At 38.2% G+C, this 20,441-nt stretch overlaps 1 protein-coding gene across 2 annotated transcripts in view; it reads left to right on the top strand.

Annotated features, from left to right (window-relative positions):
* Window positions 1-20,441, top strand: part of arnt2 (aryl-hydrocarbon receptor nuclear translocator 2) — a 146,533-nt gene that overhangs the window by 2,282 nt on the left and 123,810 nt on the right. For both annotated transcript variants that reach the window (XM_057839603.1, XM_057839612.1), the window contains exons 2-3: window positions 11,705-11,816; window positions 20,249-20,296. In XM_057839603.1, the coding sequence (XP_057695586.1) occupies window positions 11,705-11,816; window positions 20,249-20,296 (160 nt within the window). The remainder of the gene's footprint in view (window positions 1-11,704; window positions 11,817-20,248; window positions 20,297-20,441) is intronic.

Genomic DNA, 20,441 nt, shown 5'->3' on the forward strand with positions numbered 1-20,441 from the left:
AAACTTATTCCAATTCACAGCATAAGCTTGTTTTTCTGTTTATTAGTCGTTTGTAGAATATTATAGAATGATTTCCTGACCAATGTATCGGTGATCGTTATATCGCCACATCGTCAGATCATCGTTATCGTGAGCTTTGTATCGCAAATCGTATCGTATCGTGAGGTAACAAGAGGTTCCCACTCCTACAGAAGGACACTTCACTCTCAGCAGCTTTCTACTCGAGTTTTGCAGGTTAGCAAATTCACACAGTTTACTGTTATGCTAACTCAGATGCAGGTTGGACGTTCAGTAGCAAAATTAGTGGTTGTTCCTCACGTCCACATAGGGCTGGGCGATATGGCCTTAAGTACGTATCACAGTAAATTGAGCAGATTTACCTCGATAACGATAAATGACGATAAATTCACCCAAGCGGGCTGTTATATGAATTGAAAATCTGAGTATATAAACATTTCTTGTAAACAATAAGAATTCAATTATTAACATTTATAACAGCTTGTACGACTTGAACAATGTACAACATTATAAAAATCAATACGACGACTTTGCAAACAAGTCATTGTAACACAAATGACTTATAGCTTGAACAGTACACTTCAGACAGACAACTTATGTTTATGGCTGCTGTGACATAATTACTCAACACAAGTGTTTACTTCAAGGTTTCAGTTTTTTTTCCCCCCAGAGCATTTTTAATACATGCATGCACCCCCCACACAGACACACATTAAAGCTACATTGCTCTTTTGCCAATGAAACATTTAAGATTTTATCATGGCAGTAATGACACAGAATAAGGTCAGCATATATAGAAAAATAGCTATGGCCACTAAATGGTCATATTATGTAGGCATCACTGTTGCATTATAATTTATGCTGAATGCTTTACCCACATAAAAGATATCAAAGAAATCACACACACACAGATACAAAATAACGTGACATATTAATTGCTAGATGCAGTCCGTGCACAATCCACTCATTAAGTTCAGCCATTTCGACAAGGTTAGAGCCGCTATCCGGCTCCATCACTTTTATTTGTAGCATTAGCCGCTAGCGTTAGCCTGTGGCCTGGCTATCAGTAGAAAGCACTGAAAACACCCTCTCCTGAACTCATGAGAACCAGGGAGGAGAGTGGGTGAAAGCCCGTCTGGAGGCCGCCAAGAGTCTACTTACTGTCAGGTGGAAGTTTGGCGAAGCTCCCTGAAGCCCGACTCCATCACGTTTGCTTGTAGCGATGGCGGCTGGCGTTAGCCTACTGGGCTTTCTTTTTGTTTGATTTCCTGATAACCACGTGACTTCATATGTAAGCACACTGACTGATTTCTTAAAGGGGAATGAACATAGCAAAAGAACTCAGAGTCAAAGCAGGATGAAAAGACTATTTTCATGTTTTATTAAATTACCGAATTTACAGACATGGTCAAAATTACGTCTGGCATCGTGAAGAATTTCAGTCACGGTAAATTTTCGATACACCGCCCGGCTCTACGTCTACAACAGTGAAGTCTTCTCTAAACAAATGATGAGTCAAATTTTACGTCAGATGTCGAAAAGATCATATGTCGAAGCGATCGTATGTGGAGGTACCACTGTCGTCCTTGTTGCCGAAAACAATATTGCATTGCAGATCGACGTATTTTAAGTGATTTATTTAGGAGCAATACTGGTGCAGCATCCTCCAGACTGGGGCAAAAAGGTTTACAATATGCAGTGGAAGGTTATATTGAAAATATAAAAAAATTGTAGCAAGTAATTGGGGAAAAAAAACAAAATACAAAAATACAGGTTCAAGACTTACAGCAAAGCAAAGCGTTGGGATACTAAGCTGTCTGTTCACAAAATTATAAAATAAAAATAAAAACAGAATAAGTTCAAGGCGCTTATTCGGACGCTATGTTCATTTAAAAAGTGGAAGCATCGCTTTCATGTTGGCGCACTCATAGAACGAAGACATGAACACAGTGATACTTAAAGTGTTAAAGACTTTATAGAAATGACATCCTAGTAAGATATAATATTTGATAAACGTAACTACAACTTTGATATCCAGTTTTGTGAATGTTTTTGCCAATATGTAAGCAATATAGGCAAGTCAGCGTGCTTGTTAGCCTCTAGGGTTTGCTTAAGCTTAACCTTAAGAGAAGACTTTGCGTGTTTATTTTGCGTACATTTATCTGGGAGTGACGTTTCCGGTGAACATTTAAAAAATTAAAATCACTTAATGTTTAACATAAACGCAGATGTCTACAGTAAGGCTGCAACAACTAATCAATTAAATCGATGAACTACTGCTGCTGTGCTGTTGCTGGGTTGCTAAATCAATAATATTACCAAGTGTCGAGAGTTATATTGTCCTTTGTGTTGTTAGAGCCTGTGTGCTTCTGTCAGAGGTGAGTAAATGAAGCCAATTGTATTGTTTGTATTCTTTGTTGATGAGATGCTACTGCTTAGCACAGAGCACTAAGATAGTTAGCCATTATGCGAAAGTGTCTATTTGTATTGTGTTTGGAGAAGCATACAGTGGGGCAAATTAGTATTAAGTCAACCACCAATTGTGCAAGTTCTCCTACTTGAAAAGATTAGTGAGGCCTGTAATTGTCAACATGGATAAACCTCAACCATGAGAGACAGAATGTGGGAAAAAAAATCAGAAAATCACATAATTTGATTTTTAAAGAATTTATTTCCAAATTAGAGTGGAAAATAAGTATTTGGTCACCTACAAACAAGTAAGATTTCTGGCTGTCAAAGAGGTCTAAATTCTTCTAACAAGGTGTAACGAGGCTCCACTCGTTACCTGTATTAATGGCACCTGTTTTAACTCATTATCTGTATAAAAGACACCTGTCCACAATTTCAGTCAGTCACACTCCAAAACTCCACTATGGCCAACTATGGCTGTCGAAGGACACCAGAGACAAAATTGTAGACCTGCACCAGGCTGGGAAGACTGAATCTGCAATAGGTAAAACGCTTGGTGTAAAGAAATCAACTGTGGAAGCAATTATCAGAAAATGGAAGACATACGAGATCACTGAGAATGTCCCTCGATCTGGGGCTCCATGCAAGAGCTCACCCCGTGGCGTCAAAATGATAACAAGAACGGAGAGCAAAAATCCCAGAGCCACATGGGCGGACCTAGTGAATGACCTACAGAGAGCTGGGACCACAGGAACAAAGGATACTATCAGTAACACAATGCGCCAGGGACTCAAATCCTGCACTGCCAGACGTGTCCCCCTGCTGAAGCCAGTACACGTCCAGGCCCATCTGCGGTTTGCTAGAGAGCATTTGGATGATCCAGAAGAGGACTGGGAGAACGTGTTATGGTCAGATGAAACCAAAATAGAACTTTTTGGTAGAAACACAGGTTCTCGCATTTGGAGGAGAAAGAATATTGAATTGCATCTGAAGAACACCATACCCCCAGTGAAGCATGGGGGGTGGAAACATCATGCTTTGGGGCTGTTTTCTGCAAAGGGACCAGGACAACTGATTTGTGTAAAGGAAAGAATGAATGGGGTCATGTATCGAGAGATTTTGAGTGAAAATCTCCTTCCATCAGCAAGGGCATCGAAGATGAGACGCGGCTGGGTCTTTCAGCATGACAATGATCCCAAACACACTGCCAGGGCAACAAAGGAGGGGCTTCGTAAGAAGCATTTCAAGGTCCAGGAGTGGCCTAGCCAGTCTCCAGATCTCAACCCCAAAGAAAATCTGTGGAACGAGTTGAAACTCCGTGTTGCCCAACGACAGCTCCAAAACATCACTGCTCTAGAGGAGACCTGCATGGAGGAATGGGCCAAAATACCAGCAACAGTGTGTGAAATCTTGTGAAGAGTTACAGAAAACGTTTTGCCTCCGTTATTGCCAGCAAAGAGTACATAACAAAGTACTGAGATGAACTTTTGGTATTGACCAAATACTTATTTTCCACCATGATTTGCAAATAAATTCTTTAAAAATCAAACAATGTGATTTTCTGGGTTTTTTTTTTTTTTCCCCACATTCTGTCTCTCATGGTTGACGTTTACCCATATTGACAATTACAGGCCTCTCTATTATTTTCAAGTGGGAGAACTTGCACAATTAGTGGTTGACTAAATACTTATTTGCCCCACTGTATTGTATAAGTTGTCTCATTTCTTTTTATAAAGAAACCATACACATGAACCCTTTCATATGGTCTCCTTTCAACACACACTCCCATTCAAACTGTAAGTTGTCATATAAGAGAATGTGCTTTGAAATTGGATTTGGATTGTATTTATGAACAACTGTTTGATAAAGAATACTGATTCATGATAGTTTGCCTTTCCTTATTTGATTTTGTTGCTTAGTTTGTTTAAAGTAACTAAATATAAATCCAGTAATAAATCCAAACCTTATGATAATGTATTTCTTCTACTGAAACTTAATGATAGAAAAACAAAAGATGAATTCATAACTAAATATTAATTTGACGGCTTCTGTTCTGGTTTTGTACGCGTCTCGACACCAGGTGTTGACAGTTATTGCCAATCAATTGCGTCCCAGCTACTAAATAAATTCTTATATTGCTTTTAAATTAAATTCTAAATTATAAATATTAATCTAACTACATAAATATACATACTTCATTCACAACATAAAAATGGCTCTAACAAGTCATTGACACAGTTCATGTCAGTGCTTTGCCAACAAGAAAAAAATGTCAATCGGCAGCATTTTTTTAAAAATTTGAATGAACAGGACTTTTGTCTGAGAATATTTTTTAATGTTTTATATTCAAAACCTTTATTAAAAACTTTAACAAGTTTTATGTACTTAAAACAGTACAGTTGTAGACGACAGTACAGTTAAGTCAGGAAGCTGTGATGAAATATTATTTTTGAAGGAAATCGTCATCCATTTTGTCTTTATTGTTACTGACAGTCACAACATTCCTAAAACAACTTCAAGTTAAATTGTAAAGGTAATTGAAAAAAAAAAAGACATTTATCCGATAAATCGTTTAATTAATAGTTTGAGTAATAGATTGTAGAAATAATCGTTAGTTGCAGCCCAATCTACAGTTACTCTCACATTTTTCAGATTAGCTTTCAAATGACACTTAATATGAAATATCTGATTGATCACCAAAAATAATAATTTAGCCTCAAATTTCCTAACTTTTGCCCATTGCGGCCAAAATGAAAGCCATTTTTGATCAAACTTGAGCTTTTGATGGCCTCTAATTAGCAGACAACAAAAATGTCTCTGGCCTATATGGCCTATTTCATATTGTGCAGTGTGCACTAAGATTATCAGAGGGAAAATAATGTAAATACCACTACAAGATGACAATAAAATTTTTACTTTTTTATTTCCAATTTATTATTATTATTACAATTTGTATTTATAATTTATTTGTTTTTGCTATGTGTAAATGCTATTTGCAATCTTACCTGCAGTATTTATTAATGATTTAGCCTAAGTATTGGGGCTGTGGAACAAATTAATCAAATTATATTGTATTGTTATGGGACAATTCCGCTTGACATTTAGTCATTTCGACTTAAAAACCAGTTCCTGTAACGAGTTAAATTTGTATGTAAAGCAGGGGTGTGACAAAATATTGAAATGGTAATGTAATGTGATGCTTTGTATCCTAAAAGTTTATCGATACTCTCCTGCCAAGAATCGAGAAATTGTTTTAAAATCTTTAAAACAAAACAAAACAAACAAACAAACAAACAAAAACAAGGAACCAACAAGTTGCGACTAAAATCTTCCACAATGAAAGTGTCTCCGTTAACTCCATGGCTGTCATTGACGGCCAAAGATGCCCAATCCTTTTAGATTGGGAGGGGTAATCCACTTGGATTGGACGTCCCAGTCAAAATGGACGTCGTCTACTCGTGATAAATTTACAGCAGAAAAATGAGGATATCTTGTTTTTATGTTTATTAGTTCTTTTGTAGAATATCCTCGAATGATTTTCTGACCAATGTATCCATAATTGTTGTATCACCATATCGTGAGATCATCGTTATCATGAGCTTTGTATCGCGTACCGTATTGTGAGGTACCAAGAGGTTCCCACCCCTAATGTGGAGGTACCACTGTAGTTTCTGTGTTTTGTTTAAGAAAAAAAACATTTATTGCATTTGAAGAGGTGGTTTATTATAATATTGTCACAAAATTTGTGGGTATTTTACTTTTTGGACAATATTGCATTTAGGCAATAATTTATGAGACCATATATCGCCCACCAAAATTTGTTATCGCGATAGGCCTACATACTATGCCTTATGCAAGTAATTACTCACTTTGTGTTGCACACCCTCTTAAAATACACATTTGCCCATTGACACACCCACACCCACACCCACACGCACACGCACACACACACACACACACACACACACACACACACACACACGCACACACACACACACACACACACACACACTTAGTAACAGCTAGAGGTCGACCGATATATTGGCTGCCCGTTATGTGGATTTTTTTCCAACATCTGTGTGGGCAACTGCAGTCGCCGCTGGCTGATGGTACAACCCCAGAAAGGCCCCACAGCAGCTTGAAGGCAGGCTGCTACTAGAAGCGTAAGGTTTGCCTGTTTTGTAATATTGGGTGATTGTTTTTTTTTTTTTTTTTAACTTCCATGCGAGAATATGCAATGCTGCTTTACGCTTTTACAGTATTGTGATCCCTACATTCTAAACTCATAGTGTTAGCATAGCACTCGTGTTAGCATTAGCTTTAGCATGGCAAGCATTCTCTCAAATGATCCACGGATGGAAAGACTTGTAGTTCTTAAAAGATAAATGTTCGTACAAGTTATTATAATACGATATTGAAACCCCTCTTGGATGTTTTTGTTTTCATACAATTTGTAAAATTATTTTAACTAGTAGGTCACCATTGTTGTTGACATCGCAGGGCGGTGACGTCACAGGGCCACGCTGCCAGAATTCCGTTTGTCACTCAAATTTTTTTTAAATGTGTCCCTCTTTGATTATGTAAGGTAGTGATTTAAATACGCCACAAGGTGTCAATGGCTAGTTTTACATTAATTAAGGATCAAGCCAATGAGTGTGTTTTTTCCCTTGAATGACGCTGTAGTTTCTTTCATCCACAGTGGGAGAGAAAAAGAAGAGTGGACACAGGCATTCAGATTCGTAGCTCGGACCGCGCTGTTTATTGGCATAAGCTTCGGCAACTCTTTCACAACACACATAAGTATCATATAGTGAAAATACTACAAAACTATTACTCATATCTCTCAAAAAATGTCACCAAGAAGAAAAGTGCTTCAATCTGTATTACTGAGGCCTTAATCTCACTCAGTTAAGACAACAATGCAAAGAGGACTGGCATTCACAATCAAAATAGATGCGCAAAATACACATAAAACTTCACAATTTGGTCAAACTATATTTAAACATTTTAGCAACTCCTTTAGCTCAACAAATACCCTGGTTGGCAATGTTTAGTCACAATACACAAACTATGATGCTGGGAGCCATTTTCAGGAGTCATTAGAAGACAACACTCAAATGAACGTGAATCACAATAGACCCAGTCTTAAAAAAAAAAAAAAAAAAAAAAAAAAAAAACAGTAGCTACGGCGTCAGTTGAGGGACAAAACGCACTCATTGGCTTGATGTCTTATTAATGTAAAACTCGCCATTGACACCTTGTGGTGTATTTAAATCACTACCGTAGATAGTTAGTGACTGTGAAGTACAGCAGTGTGGCCCTGTGATGTCACCGCCCTGCGACGCCAACAACAATGGCAAGCTACTTGTTTATTTTTTTATTTAAAATTTTCTAAAATCTTTTAAAACGAAACTTGGAGGGGTTTTAATATCAAATTATTATTACCCGTACTAACATTTATCTTTTAAGATCTACATGTCTTTTTATCTGTGGTTCCCTTTAAACTCTCACTTGTCTTGGCCAAATTAATCCTTTGCATCAGGTCATCATTGTAAATTTTCTAAATATGCCTTTCAAAATCTACGTGCATCGGGATTTGAAAATCCCATGTCGGTTGACCTCTGTAACAGCCTATCAAAGTGAAAATTTAAATTGCAAACAATAAATATTCCAATTTGATTCAGTCAGCCTAAAATGAATAATAATCCCTATCTGTTTGCAAAGGCAAAAAAGACTAACTACAATAACTTGAGAAACGACATTATGAGCATTTTCAAAACCTGATAAAATGAAATCAAAGGTTGTAAAAAAAACAATGTAAAAAAAAAAAAAAATGCAAGGTCACCTTTAACAAAAAACACTAGTATCGCATACTAAGAATGTGAATTATTTTCTAGAAAAGGTCACTGTTAACATGAAAACAGTTGAACCAATACTGTCACATTCCGTTACTTCACTATAGATCTCAATGAAAAATGATTCTAAAATTATACACTTTCTGCATTCAGATAAACCCAAGACCTGCTTGTGTGAAGAATGAGCTAGCAGCTCATTTCACATTGAACACATACATTGACATATCCTCTGTCGATTGTGTAGTGAAATTCAGATGCAGATGCGTGCGGTGGAAGCTACATGCAGCTTTTCTATCTGGTGATGACTTCCAGTTAGAACTGAGCTGTGCCTTATGGTGCTGCTGTTTCTGTTATGGTGACAGGAGGATACAGTAAATCTGCTGATCCAAGATCAGCTAGGCTTTTCCACTTTGAGTAGTAATGCAGCCAGGTACTGTGACATCAGACCAGAAACGTTGTGTCACTGCAGGATTACCTCCAGCTGACTGTCATCCAGATCCAATTGGTGCAAGAGCACGTGAGACGTGACATGTGGAATTATCTAATGAGTGTCGCGTGCGTCCAACAAAGCAGTGATCCCCAACCGCTGGGCTGTGTTTTTATTTTGAAAATCATGCGCACCTGCCCGTGTACACTGCAAATTTATAACCATGGGGTGGCCCTGATCAGATCATGTCATTTGTAGAAGATCGCAATTGGGTGGAAAAGGTGGGGTTTTCAAATTTTGTTTAACTTTTAACTATTACCTCTGGCTGCCATTTACAGCTTGCTGCTAAAACCCCTAGCAAAAAATATGGAATCACCAGTATCGGACGAGCACTCACTCAGACATTTTATCATGTAGAACAAACTCTGATAAAAAGCTTGAAAAAAATAATGAATTAGTTCAGAAGTGCAACTCTTTAGCATTCAGAAACACTAAAAGAAATTAATAAAAAACATTGTGGTGGTCAGTAAATGTTACTTTTATAGAGCAAGTGCAGGGAAATGTACAGTATATGGAATCACTCCATTCTGAGGAAAAAAAATATGGAATCATGAAAAACAAAGAAATAACAATCAAAACACATAAGAAAGCTGTCTTAAAATTTCTATATGAACTTGTGCATTTATTGAAGATTTAAACACAGTGCCTTTACCTGACATGTAGCCCCATACCATCAAGGACTGAGGGAATTTTGATGTTTTCTTCAGACAGTCATCTTTTTAAATCTCACTGGAACAGCACCAAACAGAAGTTCCAGCATCATCACATTGTCAAGATCTGCATTGGACAAGGTGTCAAGGGTCAAGAATCTGCATTGGACAAGGTGATGATGCTGGAACTTTTTTTGTGTGCTGTTCCAGTGAGATTTACAATGATGATTGCCTAAAGAAAACATCAAAATTCCCTCAGTCCTTGATGATATGGGGCTGCGTGTCAGGCAAAGGCACTTGGGAGATGGCTGTGGTTAAATCTTCAAAAAATGCGTAAGTTTACATTGAAATTTTAGACAGCTTTCTAATACCTTCAATTGAAAATATGTTTGTCATTTTTCATGATGACAATGCATTATGCCACGGAGCTAAAACTGTTAAAGCATTCCTTGGAGAAAGACTCATCCAGTCAATGTCATGGCCTGCAAATAGCCCAGATCTCAACCCTACTGAAAACCTGTGGTGGAAATTGAAAAAATTGGTCCACAGCAAAGTTCTGACCTGCAAGGATGATCTGCCAACTGCAATCAAAGAGAGTTGGAACTAAATTGATGAAGAATACTGTTTGTCATTCATCAATTCCATGTCTCAGGGACTGCAAGTTGTCATAAAAGCCAGAGGTGACGCTACGAAATACTAGAGATGTGTTTTGATTGTTATTTCTTTGTTTCTCATGATTCCATATTTTTTTCCTCAGAATGGAGTGATTCTCCATTCCCTGCACTTGCTCTATAAAAGTAACATTTACTGACCACCACAATATTTTTTATTAATTTCTTTTAGTGTTTCTGAATGCTATAGAGTTGCACTTTTGATCTAATTATTTTTATTTTTTTTATTTATTTTCCCTTCAGGCTTGACAGATCCAAACAAACATACAGCATTTATATGTGTTTACAATGAATTCAACCCGAAAAGAAAAGGGCTGACGGGAGAAGCCAAAGCTTATTGAAACCTGTTCCCAGTATACCATATAGGACGCAGAAATGCGCCCTTCGCCTTCGAGTGTCTGTGAGTGTTCTCTGTTTTCAATCTTTTTACCTGAGTTTGTTCTACATAATAAAATGTCTGAGTGAGTGCTCGTCCGACACTGGTGATTCCACACTTTTTGCTAGGGGTTGTAGTCTCCCAATTGCTGTTAACGGCAGTGAAACATCAAAACTCAATGTCAGCGCTACTTAAATTTGTAGTATTATTGCCACCAAGTTTGTTGTCCAGGGCAATGCATTCCATTCTTCTTTCGGTCTAGTTATTTTTGAAATACTATATGATGATAATATATGTGTTGCGGGAATGGTGAGGCCATAGCAGGGGGGCAACTGTCACGTGAGCCCACCCCCCCCAACCGACTCAAACCACCCCACACCCTCGGTGTATGATGCATTAAAATTAAGGGGGAGCCGGCCCAGGACTGTACAGCCCCGTTTTGACTCGCCCCGTTTTTTTTTTTTTTTTAGTTGGGGTGTAACAATATATCAAAATGGTGATGTACCACAATACTTTGCATCCCAAAAGTTTACCAATATTCTCCTGCCCAGAATCGATATATCATTTTGAAAAGGTTTCACTGTATGAAAAAAAAAAAGGAACCAACAGTTTGCTACCAAAGTCTTTCAGTTGAAATGTCTCTGTTACCTCATTGGCTGCAATTGACGGCGCTAGACGTCTAATCCATTTCGACAGGGAGGGTCAAAGATAGATTGGGCGTCTAGCGCCGTCAATGGCACTGAATCAGAGGGGGCATTTATAGCTCGCTTCATGTTCATTTTTGGGCATTTACAGGTCTCTTCCTGTTGATTTTGTGTAACTTTCTATTCATTTGGGGACATTCCAGGGTTACTCCTTGTTCAGTTACCCAAAATCAATAGGAAGTGATCTGTGAATGCCCCCAAATCAACAGGAAGTGACCAAAAAAAAAAAAAAAAAAATCAATATATTTTAGAATGATTTACTGACATGTATCGATAATTGGTGTTTCGCCACATCGTGAGATTGTGAGCCCTGTATCGCAAATCGTATCACATCATGAGGTACTCGAAGGTTCTCACCCCGAATATAAATAATAGAATAGTCAACAAAAACATACCTAGTTGGACATCATAGCATGAATACAAACAATTGATTACATAATTGTAAATGTTATAATGAAAAAAGCAACTGCGGCAGTTCCGTTGCAGAATATAGCTTTGCGTTTGACTGTCTTTTGTCTGTGTTCTCTCCTCCAGAGATGGGCAGTGAGTTGCCGGGTACAGTAGTAATGCCAGGTGCAGTTGGGTCTGGCACAGTAAGAATGGGAGGAACTGTGCCAGGCCGTGGTGGCAAGAGAAGATCAGGCGGGTGAGTATGTCACCACAGATCAGAAATTAATTAGGGCTGTCAAACGATAAAAATTTTTAATCAAGTTAATCACAGCTTAAAAATTAATTAATCGTAATTAATTGCAATTCACACCATCTCTAAAATATGCCTTATTTTTCTGTAAAGTATTGATGGAATGGAAAGATAAGACACAAGACGGATAAATACATTCAACATACTGTACGCAAGTACTGTATTTCTTTATTATAACAATAAATCCACAAGATGGCATTAACATTATTAACATTCTTTCTGTTAAAGGGATCCACGGATAGAAAGACTTGTAGTTCTTAAAAGATAAATGTTAGTACAAGTTTTAGTAATTTTTTTTATTAAAACCCCTCTTAATGTTTTCGTTTTAATAAAATTTGGAGAATTTTCAATCAAAAAATAAACTAGTAGCTTGCCAGTGTTGACGTCGCCGAGCGGTGACGTCACATGGGCTCCCTGCCGTTCTTCCACGGTTTCTTTTAACTACGTAAGGTAGTGATTGAAATGCACCACAAGGTGTCAATGGTGACTTTTAAATTACTTACAAATCAAGCCAGTGATTGTGTTTTGTCCCTTGACTGACGCCGTAGTTCCCATCCATTGTACTTCACGGTCATTTGAGTGCTGGCTTCACATCATACAAGACCTCTGATAGTTTGTATATTGTGACTAAATATTGCCATCCAGTGTATTTGTTGAGCTAAACAAAATGTGACTAAATATTGCCATCCAGTGTATTTGTTGAGCGAAACGAAATGTTTGAATAGAGTTTGACCAAAGTCTGAGTAAGTTTTTTTGTGTATTTTGCATAGCTATTTTTATTGGGAAGGTCAACTTTTCTTTTTGTGAACATTATTTTTTTTTTTGAGGGATAGGAATATGTTGTGCTTTCTCTAAATGATACTTATGTTTGTTGTGAAGGAGTTGCCGAAGCTTATGCCAATAAACGGCGCGGTCCAATGAACGCCTGGGTCCACTCGCCTTTCTCTGCCTCTTAGCTCTCAATGTGCAAAAAACAGCGTCATTGTAATCTGTTTGAGGCAATGAATGAGCGGGTCATTCCGCGCATGCGTTAAATGCGTCAAGTATTTAACATGATTAATTAAAAAAATTAATTACCGCCCGTTAAAGCGATAAATTTGACAGCACTCATCAGAATACAAGCAAGTATCGATGGATAAACATAAATGCCCAACTTTTTTGTTCACCCAATTAGATGGGTTATGATCGACAAAATAAGCAAAATTCTATGTTTATATATTTGCGCCACTATTCTAAGCAAGCAATAATGGCTTTTGAGCACAGAAAAACAGATTGAGCGAGCAATAATAGATTTTGAGCACATAAAATAATATTGAAAAAAAAATTACTCTAGGCTCCATAATTGTTGTTTTATTCACTCAATTCCCCCCCTCCCGCGATCGCTCAATCTCTCGAACCCTGCACTCGCCAGTCTGTTTACTCCACGCACTCAGTTTGGCACAAATTAATCCACAAAGCCAACCAATCAGAGAGCTGGCAGAAGCACACTAATTGGCTGTTTCCAAAGAAGTCATTCTTCTCAGCCAATCGGTGTAGTTCTGCCAGCAGTAACTTTTAGTCCAAAAATGAATAAAGGTTTCCAACAATTTCGAATGAACATAGACGAGCACATATAGTTGCGTCTACAAGGAAAACACTAACTTTTTGATGATAATGCACTCTCAGCAGGAAAAGGAGTACTTTAATTTCAATTAAATCTTCTTAAAAGCCACGAACTGTATGTAGAAAAAATAATTTCCTTAGCGTTTAACATCCTGTAGACTTACTGACCAGAAAAGCCAAGTAGCTCTGCCTTAGACTGGCCAGTGTTTTAAAAAGATGGTTGCCATTCTGAAGCTATTGCTAATGCTAACGCAATAGCGAATGCTATGCTAAAGCTAGGAGTTACATTTAGAATCGGATGATCACATTTAAGGCCTAGTTATGCTTCTGGGTTGCGGTGACGGCGAAGCTACTACGGCGTCAATGAGCATTCGATAGTTCTGCGCAAGGCAACGCGTTGCTCTGTAATTCACCGCCAAGCCACTAGAGGGGTGTGGCGTTGTGTTTGTACGGTTTGGGGGGACTCATGTCGACTTATTCTAGATTTCTTCCGGTTACACAATGATTCCAACAGAGATTGAACGCGTGAATGTGGATCTTAAGCTCATCAACATTGAACAACAAATGTTGATCAAACTGTAATGCCCGTAATTAAGCTTGGGTCTTTTAAGTGGTGATCAGACTGGGGAGCGGTGATGTAGCGGGAAGCTGTTAGCATAAAAGCACCCAGGCACCCTCAATCAGTGATGATGTATGAAGTGTGTGAACTGTTGTTGAAAATTAAACAGCAAAACAACTCATCTGACACCAAACCTGTGCCTTATTCTTCATATACTTGAAGTGTGAAATGTAAATAATTCAGACTCACAGCAAACATATGTACATAATAAATGATGAAGTGCACCAACAAAAAATACAACAAAAAGTGATAAAAAGCTGGCAGTTTTTGGCAGACTGTGTCACCACTTCCGGAGGCCATTCCCTTCCGGACACACACATACTTGTCTCGGGGATTCTTCCATTTTTTTTTTTTTTATGCAATCGCTGACCTTGCCATTTGGCAATCTTTATACAGTAATGTCTTGACAAGACATTGTAGAAGTTGTTGTACATGCTCTTCGATGATACTGCTGTCGGCCTGGTCCACTATTGCGTGTAGCAAAACAACACGCGCTGAACCGGAAACAACAGTTTGAGCGGACCAATCACAGGCCATTTGCGCCACGTCACCACGCGTTGACGTGTTGACCAGTCAGAAAATTGGGGAGATGCACGTCAGGCTACGGCGAAGGGTCGTAAATCGGGTCTGCCTTGGCGGCGTAGGTCTGCCGCAGAAGTACAACTCAGCCTTTAGAGTCCGAAGATCACTCAGCACAGACCTTTAAAAGCCGAAGCAGCATTGCATATTCTCTCTTGCAAAGTTAAGAAAACAAATCTTACTGTGTTTCCACACAAGCAAGATAGAGCTTAGCCTAGCTTGAGACACATCCGAAACTCTGGTGAAGAGGGAGAGGTACTACACATTTCACATGAGTGACACGACCCAAACAGTGCTACGATGCTAGCTGACATACTCAACATACAATGGGAAAATGTCACGCATTGTGAACATATGACAGAAATGATGTCACATTTTCATTTCGTTGTCGTCTCGTCAGACGAAAACTGGCATTCATCTCGTTACGTTCTAATCTCCCAAGCCACGTTTTTAGCTCATCACTGTCATGTCATCATAGGGAAAAAATTGTTCATTGATGAAATATTTTCGTTATCGTCATTGCTGACGAAAACAACACCGCTAATAAATGATGGCAGTCATCTCTAAAGTGCAGTCTTGGCTGTGAAAAGGTGACGCTTCAAACATGAAAACTTGCTGGTTTACAGCATTTACAAATAATGCGAAAAATGGAAAAAAATGTACAACTTGCACCACATGCTTGAGGAAAAAAAAATAAGTGCACTTTTTCTTTTTACCGAGTGTAAAGCATATGGTTAGCGGGTTGCTTTCACTTTCGGTGAACATTTAAAAATAAATAAGAAAATAAAAAAGCACGACATATTCCACGAATGCAGATGTATGGAGTTAAATCTCACATATTTCAGATTCTACGGTAAGCTAGCTTTTAAATGACTCATTATTTTTTAAAATTGTTTTTTATTTATTTATTTTTGTGTAGAATAAACATTTATTGAATTTGAATGGTTGGCTTTTTGGATATATTGTCACTACATAAGTGGTTAAATTGGTTCTATTTTTTGGAGGGACAATAATATTGCATCTCGGCAATAATTTATGGAACAGTATATCGCCTATTATTTGTCATCACGACAGGCTTAGTTACTGAATCTACTTATTGTTCAATATGTAATATGGCCAACGATAGTTTTTCATGGCGTGATAATTCAAACCTGTCATCAATAGTGGTGTAATGGTACACTCAAGTCACTGTTGGGTACCTACCTTGGTATGGGGATCCCAGTTCGGTATGTGTTTCGTACAACAGTGTCAGGGAATGCGCGGGCAGGCAGGTTGTGTGGACCCAAAAGCAGAGAAACAAAAATGCAAGGCAGGAGGCAGATGGCGATGAACTCAAAAAACGTTTTAATTATAACTAACAAAATCACAAAGTACAAACAAAAGGGCGAAGGCTCAAAAGGCAATGTTCAAACAAAACTTACTTAAGCGAAGGGACTGGTACACGAGGGCGTGGAACGGACTTGACTTTGGCAGAGACGGACATAGACGATGACGCAACAAGGAGTGACAAGAAACTGGGTCATTATATACGCAGACAAGGGGTAACGAGACGAGGAACAGCTGGGTAACACAGGTGGATGCAGATTGCAGGATACACTGGGAAAACACACACAGGTGAGAGCAATGGGTAATCACAGGGACAAGTCACACTAGGAGAAACCAACACAAAACTTAACAAACAGTAAAAACAAAAAGGCTTTTTAATGACAGCATTTGAAAGTTTAAAGCTTGTTCTATTGGCTAAAACTAAAAAGTAGCTCTTAATAAAGCGCAAAATACCATATTGGCCCGAATATAAGACGGTCCTGATTATAAGACGACCCCCTCTCTTTCAAGACCTAAGTTTGAAAAAAGACTTTTTGAACACCACATTTTTATACAGAAAATTACTACAGTACATTTGAAACAAATGATTATAACTAGGGGTGCACGATATCAATTTTTTGAAACCGATATCGATAACTTCCTGCTCCTCAAAGCCGATACCGATATCGATAACTGATAATAAATATAATAAATAAAAAATAATACATATAATTTTTAAAATGTACAGTGGGGAGAACAAGTATTTGATACACTGCCAATGGGTTTTCCCATTGGCAGTGTATCAAATACTTGTTCTCCCCACAGTATATTCACCCGAGTTTTTGAACACCTGGAGGTTTGGGGAAAAAAAAATAATGGTGAACATACATTCGCCTTTGACTTCACCAGAATTTTCATAATGACATGAACATTATTATAATGAACAAAACAAAGACAAGAACAGTCTTGACTTCAAATTAAGTGCCAATATTTATTTTTTCAAATAAATATAATTTGAGTCAATAACAATCAATTAGTCAGTATAATTGAAGATGGGTTTCCTGAACAATGAGCACTGAACTAAAACATAAACCCAACAGGTATTGTGGTTTGTCATCAGATAAAAATATTTGGTGCTACAGGAGACTGTTGTGGTCTTGGTCCATGAAACAACTTTCTTAACCTGTGAGACAGGTTTGGACAGCAAACCTATCAATAACCAAAAGGCCTCTCAATAACTTATAACTAACACTGTAAAATGCAAACATTATATAGTACGGTTTATCACTCATTCCTCTTAACAAAAATATGGCAGAACAAAATGGATTAATGGCTTGCCTTATAATCAATATAAACAGCAGTGAGTGAACCCATATTCAATAGACCCCAATCACCAACGTCACACAATCACGTGATCGCTGTATTGTGCCGCCATATTGTCCGTTATTGTGTGTCCGTATTGTCATTGATCGTAGTTTCTAAAGGTGGATTTACTTGCAAATTATGGAAGCCCCCGGTGCTTTCAGACGCTGTAAACTCATTGGATGAGTTGCATAAAAGCCGTTATTTGGAAAAGCTTCGGTTGATCCAGTCGCCAGATCCATATTTGATGCCCAAACCAATTTTTCCTCCTGTCCGGTCCCGTCCAGTGCGTCAGAGCTCGTCCTGAGACCACAAAATTTCCAAATAATTTTATAACAAGTATTCCTTAGTTTAACATGCATACATCGTTCATATATATTTATTTAAAAAGTTAGCGTGAGCCGGCCCGACCCTGACGTAATAATTGACATTTTAATTTCGTCATGTTTTCAGTTTAATTTAGCTGTTTCCAGCTTGCTGTGTTTATAATTGCGATGTTTGTTTACCACTTTTCGTCTTACTGCGAAGAGGGAGGAAGTTACATTGGCCGCCGCCATAATATTTAAATCATCAGCCATCTTCTATGACCCGGCAATTTAACGCCTGCTTTCACGCACACATCTTCCCGTGAAAGTCCCGGACATGATACTCGGACGCGACCCATGAAATGTCCGCGTGAACTCCGTGTCAGTCGACACGGAAAATTGTTTTCACACACAACTCAAGTCACAGGGCTCAAGTCACATCCAGATACTTTGGGTTGCAGTTTATGGGTCATGCAAAGGCAGTGGACCTGCTTAAGCATTTCAAAGTAAGCTGCCAATTTCTCCCCAAAAAATGTGTTTGATGCAATAATGTATTTCTGCACAGTTTGCCATTCGAATGAATGTGAATTTCGCCGTTTTAACTCAACAGTTAGCCATGTTCACTGGGTCTTGGCAGGTGCACTAGCCTGTTACAGAAGATGGCTGGTCTGAGTCCTGTCCTCCTCCTCTTTTTGTCCATAGTTATTGAGTGAGTGCGCGTGTGTGTGTTTGTGTGTTTAAAATGTTTTTAAACATTTAAGACTTTATAATGTTACTTTAAATGTGTCTTAATTGTATCTTCAATAAATGTGCATTCTTTTGTCAAACACACTTAGTAATTGAGGTTAAATTTGATGTTCAATGCTACATTTGTTTAATATGATTCAATATTATCTAAATAATAGGTGCGAGAAAATTATTAATTTTTAGTTGAAATGGCATTAAATGTCTTAAAAGTCTTAAATTTAGATTTATCAATCCTGGGGGGACCCTGGAATGGCTTCTGGTTTTTGAAATGTAAATAAACCAATCTATTATGATAAAACCACAAAATTGCAATAACTGCATTAACCATCAAAGTGAAGTCTAACTGTAACCGCAGTTTTGAAACAAATCTGAATAAGGAAAAGCATTGCAATAAAATAATGCAAACTGGTTAAACTCGAGAGTAGCTGAGATGTGTCATGACAGAACATCACTTCAATGATATTTGGCACATCTAGCGTCATGAATAGGTATAATGTCTCGACCCCGAATATAAAACGACCCACACTGTTTCAGTCTTAATTCAATGCAAAAAACACCGTCTTGTATTCGGGCCAACACGGTACATAGAAGAAAGCATCAAACTAGGTAATTTGTGTTTTCATTGTTGTAACGTTCTTTAATTCACAGTTTTTTTGCAAAAATAAACAACACATCCTTGTTCTAGGGATCGACTGACGTCACATTTTCTACAATCACATAGCCTCTTTCTATGCCTTGTGTTTTCCGGTCTGCTTCCTCGACTTGTACAAGTCCCGGTTCTGCTTATTGCCGTCGGCGTAGGGGTTGGTGTTGGACCAGGTGCCCTCGGGGAGCTTTGTTGGCTTGACCGTCAAAGCTGACCGAGTGAAAACATAGAAGAGGAGCGTTTTACATTGAAAATTCTGGTGAATAAATGCTTACCGTAAATCCCTGAATTCTTTATAGATATGAATGTAAAACAGTCTAGATTATTGGTTAAAAGCAAAAAACGGACAGTTAGCATTTATTTTACGTAAATATGTCGAATGAGCTGCTAGTCTGTAAGCCAATGCAGCGGATGCCTTAGCACAACAAAGAGCTTTTTACATTGAAAATTCTTGTGAATGATGCTTAAATCCCTGAAATCTTTATAGATAAGAACCTAATATAGTCTTGATTCTTGGTTAAAAGCAAAAAAACGGGCAGTTAGAATTTTTTTTTTAATGTGAATATTGCTAAGTATATCGCCAATGCCGTAGCGGCTAATTTCTGCCATTGATCTTTTTTTCACAACGTTTCAAAATGCATGCATGGTACGAAAAATATAATATTTACCTTGAATCCTCAAACAAATCACTCCTGAGACAATCCTTCCTGTTTGTATGCGGTACAGCTTTCGTACTTCTTCAACCTAAACCCAATCGCTGCGTGTGTTTGAGAATAACTGCGACCGACTGCGAAGCATAACTCAGCCTTAACTGATGCTGGGAGTGGGCAGGCCCCCTACCCGAAGGCGAGGCGCAGTGTCTGGGTGAAGTGAGTCGTCAATATATGATGAAGTCTATGTTTGCGATATTGGCAAAAATGATATCGTTGTCCAAAGAATCAATATCGTATCGTTCCGATCGTCATGAAATTGGTGATATACAGTACACGCCACCATTGTAAGAGCCACACTGTCCGACAACTGTCAACTGTCAGACAACTGTGTCTGAAATGGAAAGGTGAATAAACCTCTCTTTCTGAAGAGCTTGCTGAAGTCAGTTAAGGATTTGTCTCTGCGTTAACCAAACTACATTGTTCTTCAAACTGCTGAGAAAGGTTAACAGCAAACAGAGGTTTTAAATTTGTAACACAACTTTTCTGTGGTTCTTTCTCAGAATGGACTTCGATGACGAAGATGGAGAGGGACCAAGCAAATTTTCAAGGTGAGATAAATGAACGTAGCGGTGTAGCAGATACTCTGGTTTGTCTGATCACTTCATAAATCATTTTATTTTTGTTCATTAAGAGCACAATGATCATCTTTTAATTTTTGGTACGGTATGTATCTCCGCTGTCCTACTGCATTAA

This window comes from Corythoichthys intestinalis, chromosome 1 (assembly GCF_030265065.1).
Source record: "Corythoichthys intestinalis isolate RoL2023-P3 chromosome 1, ASM3026506v1, whole genome shotgun sequence".
NCBI classification, from domain to species: Eukaryota; Metazoa; Chordata; class Actinopteri; order Syngnathiformes; family Syngnathidae; genus Corythoichthys; species Corythoichthys intestinalis.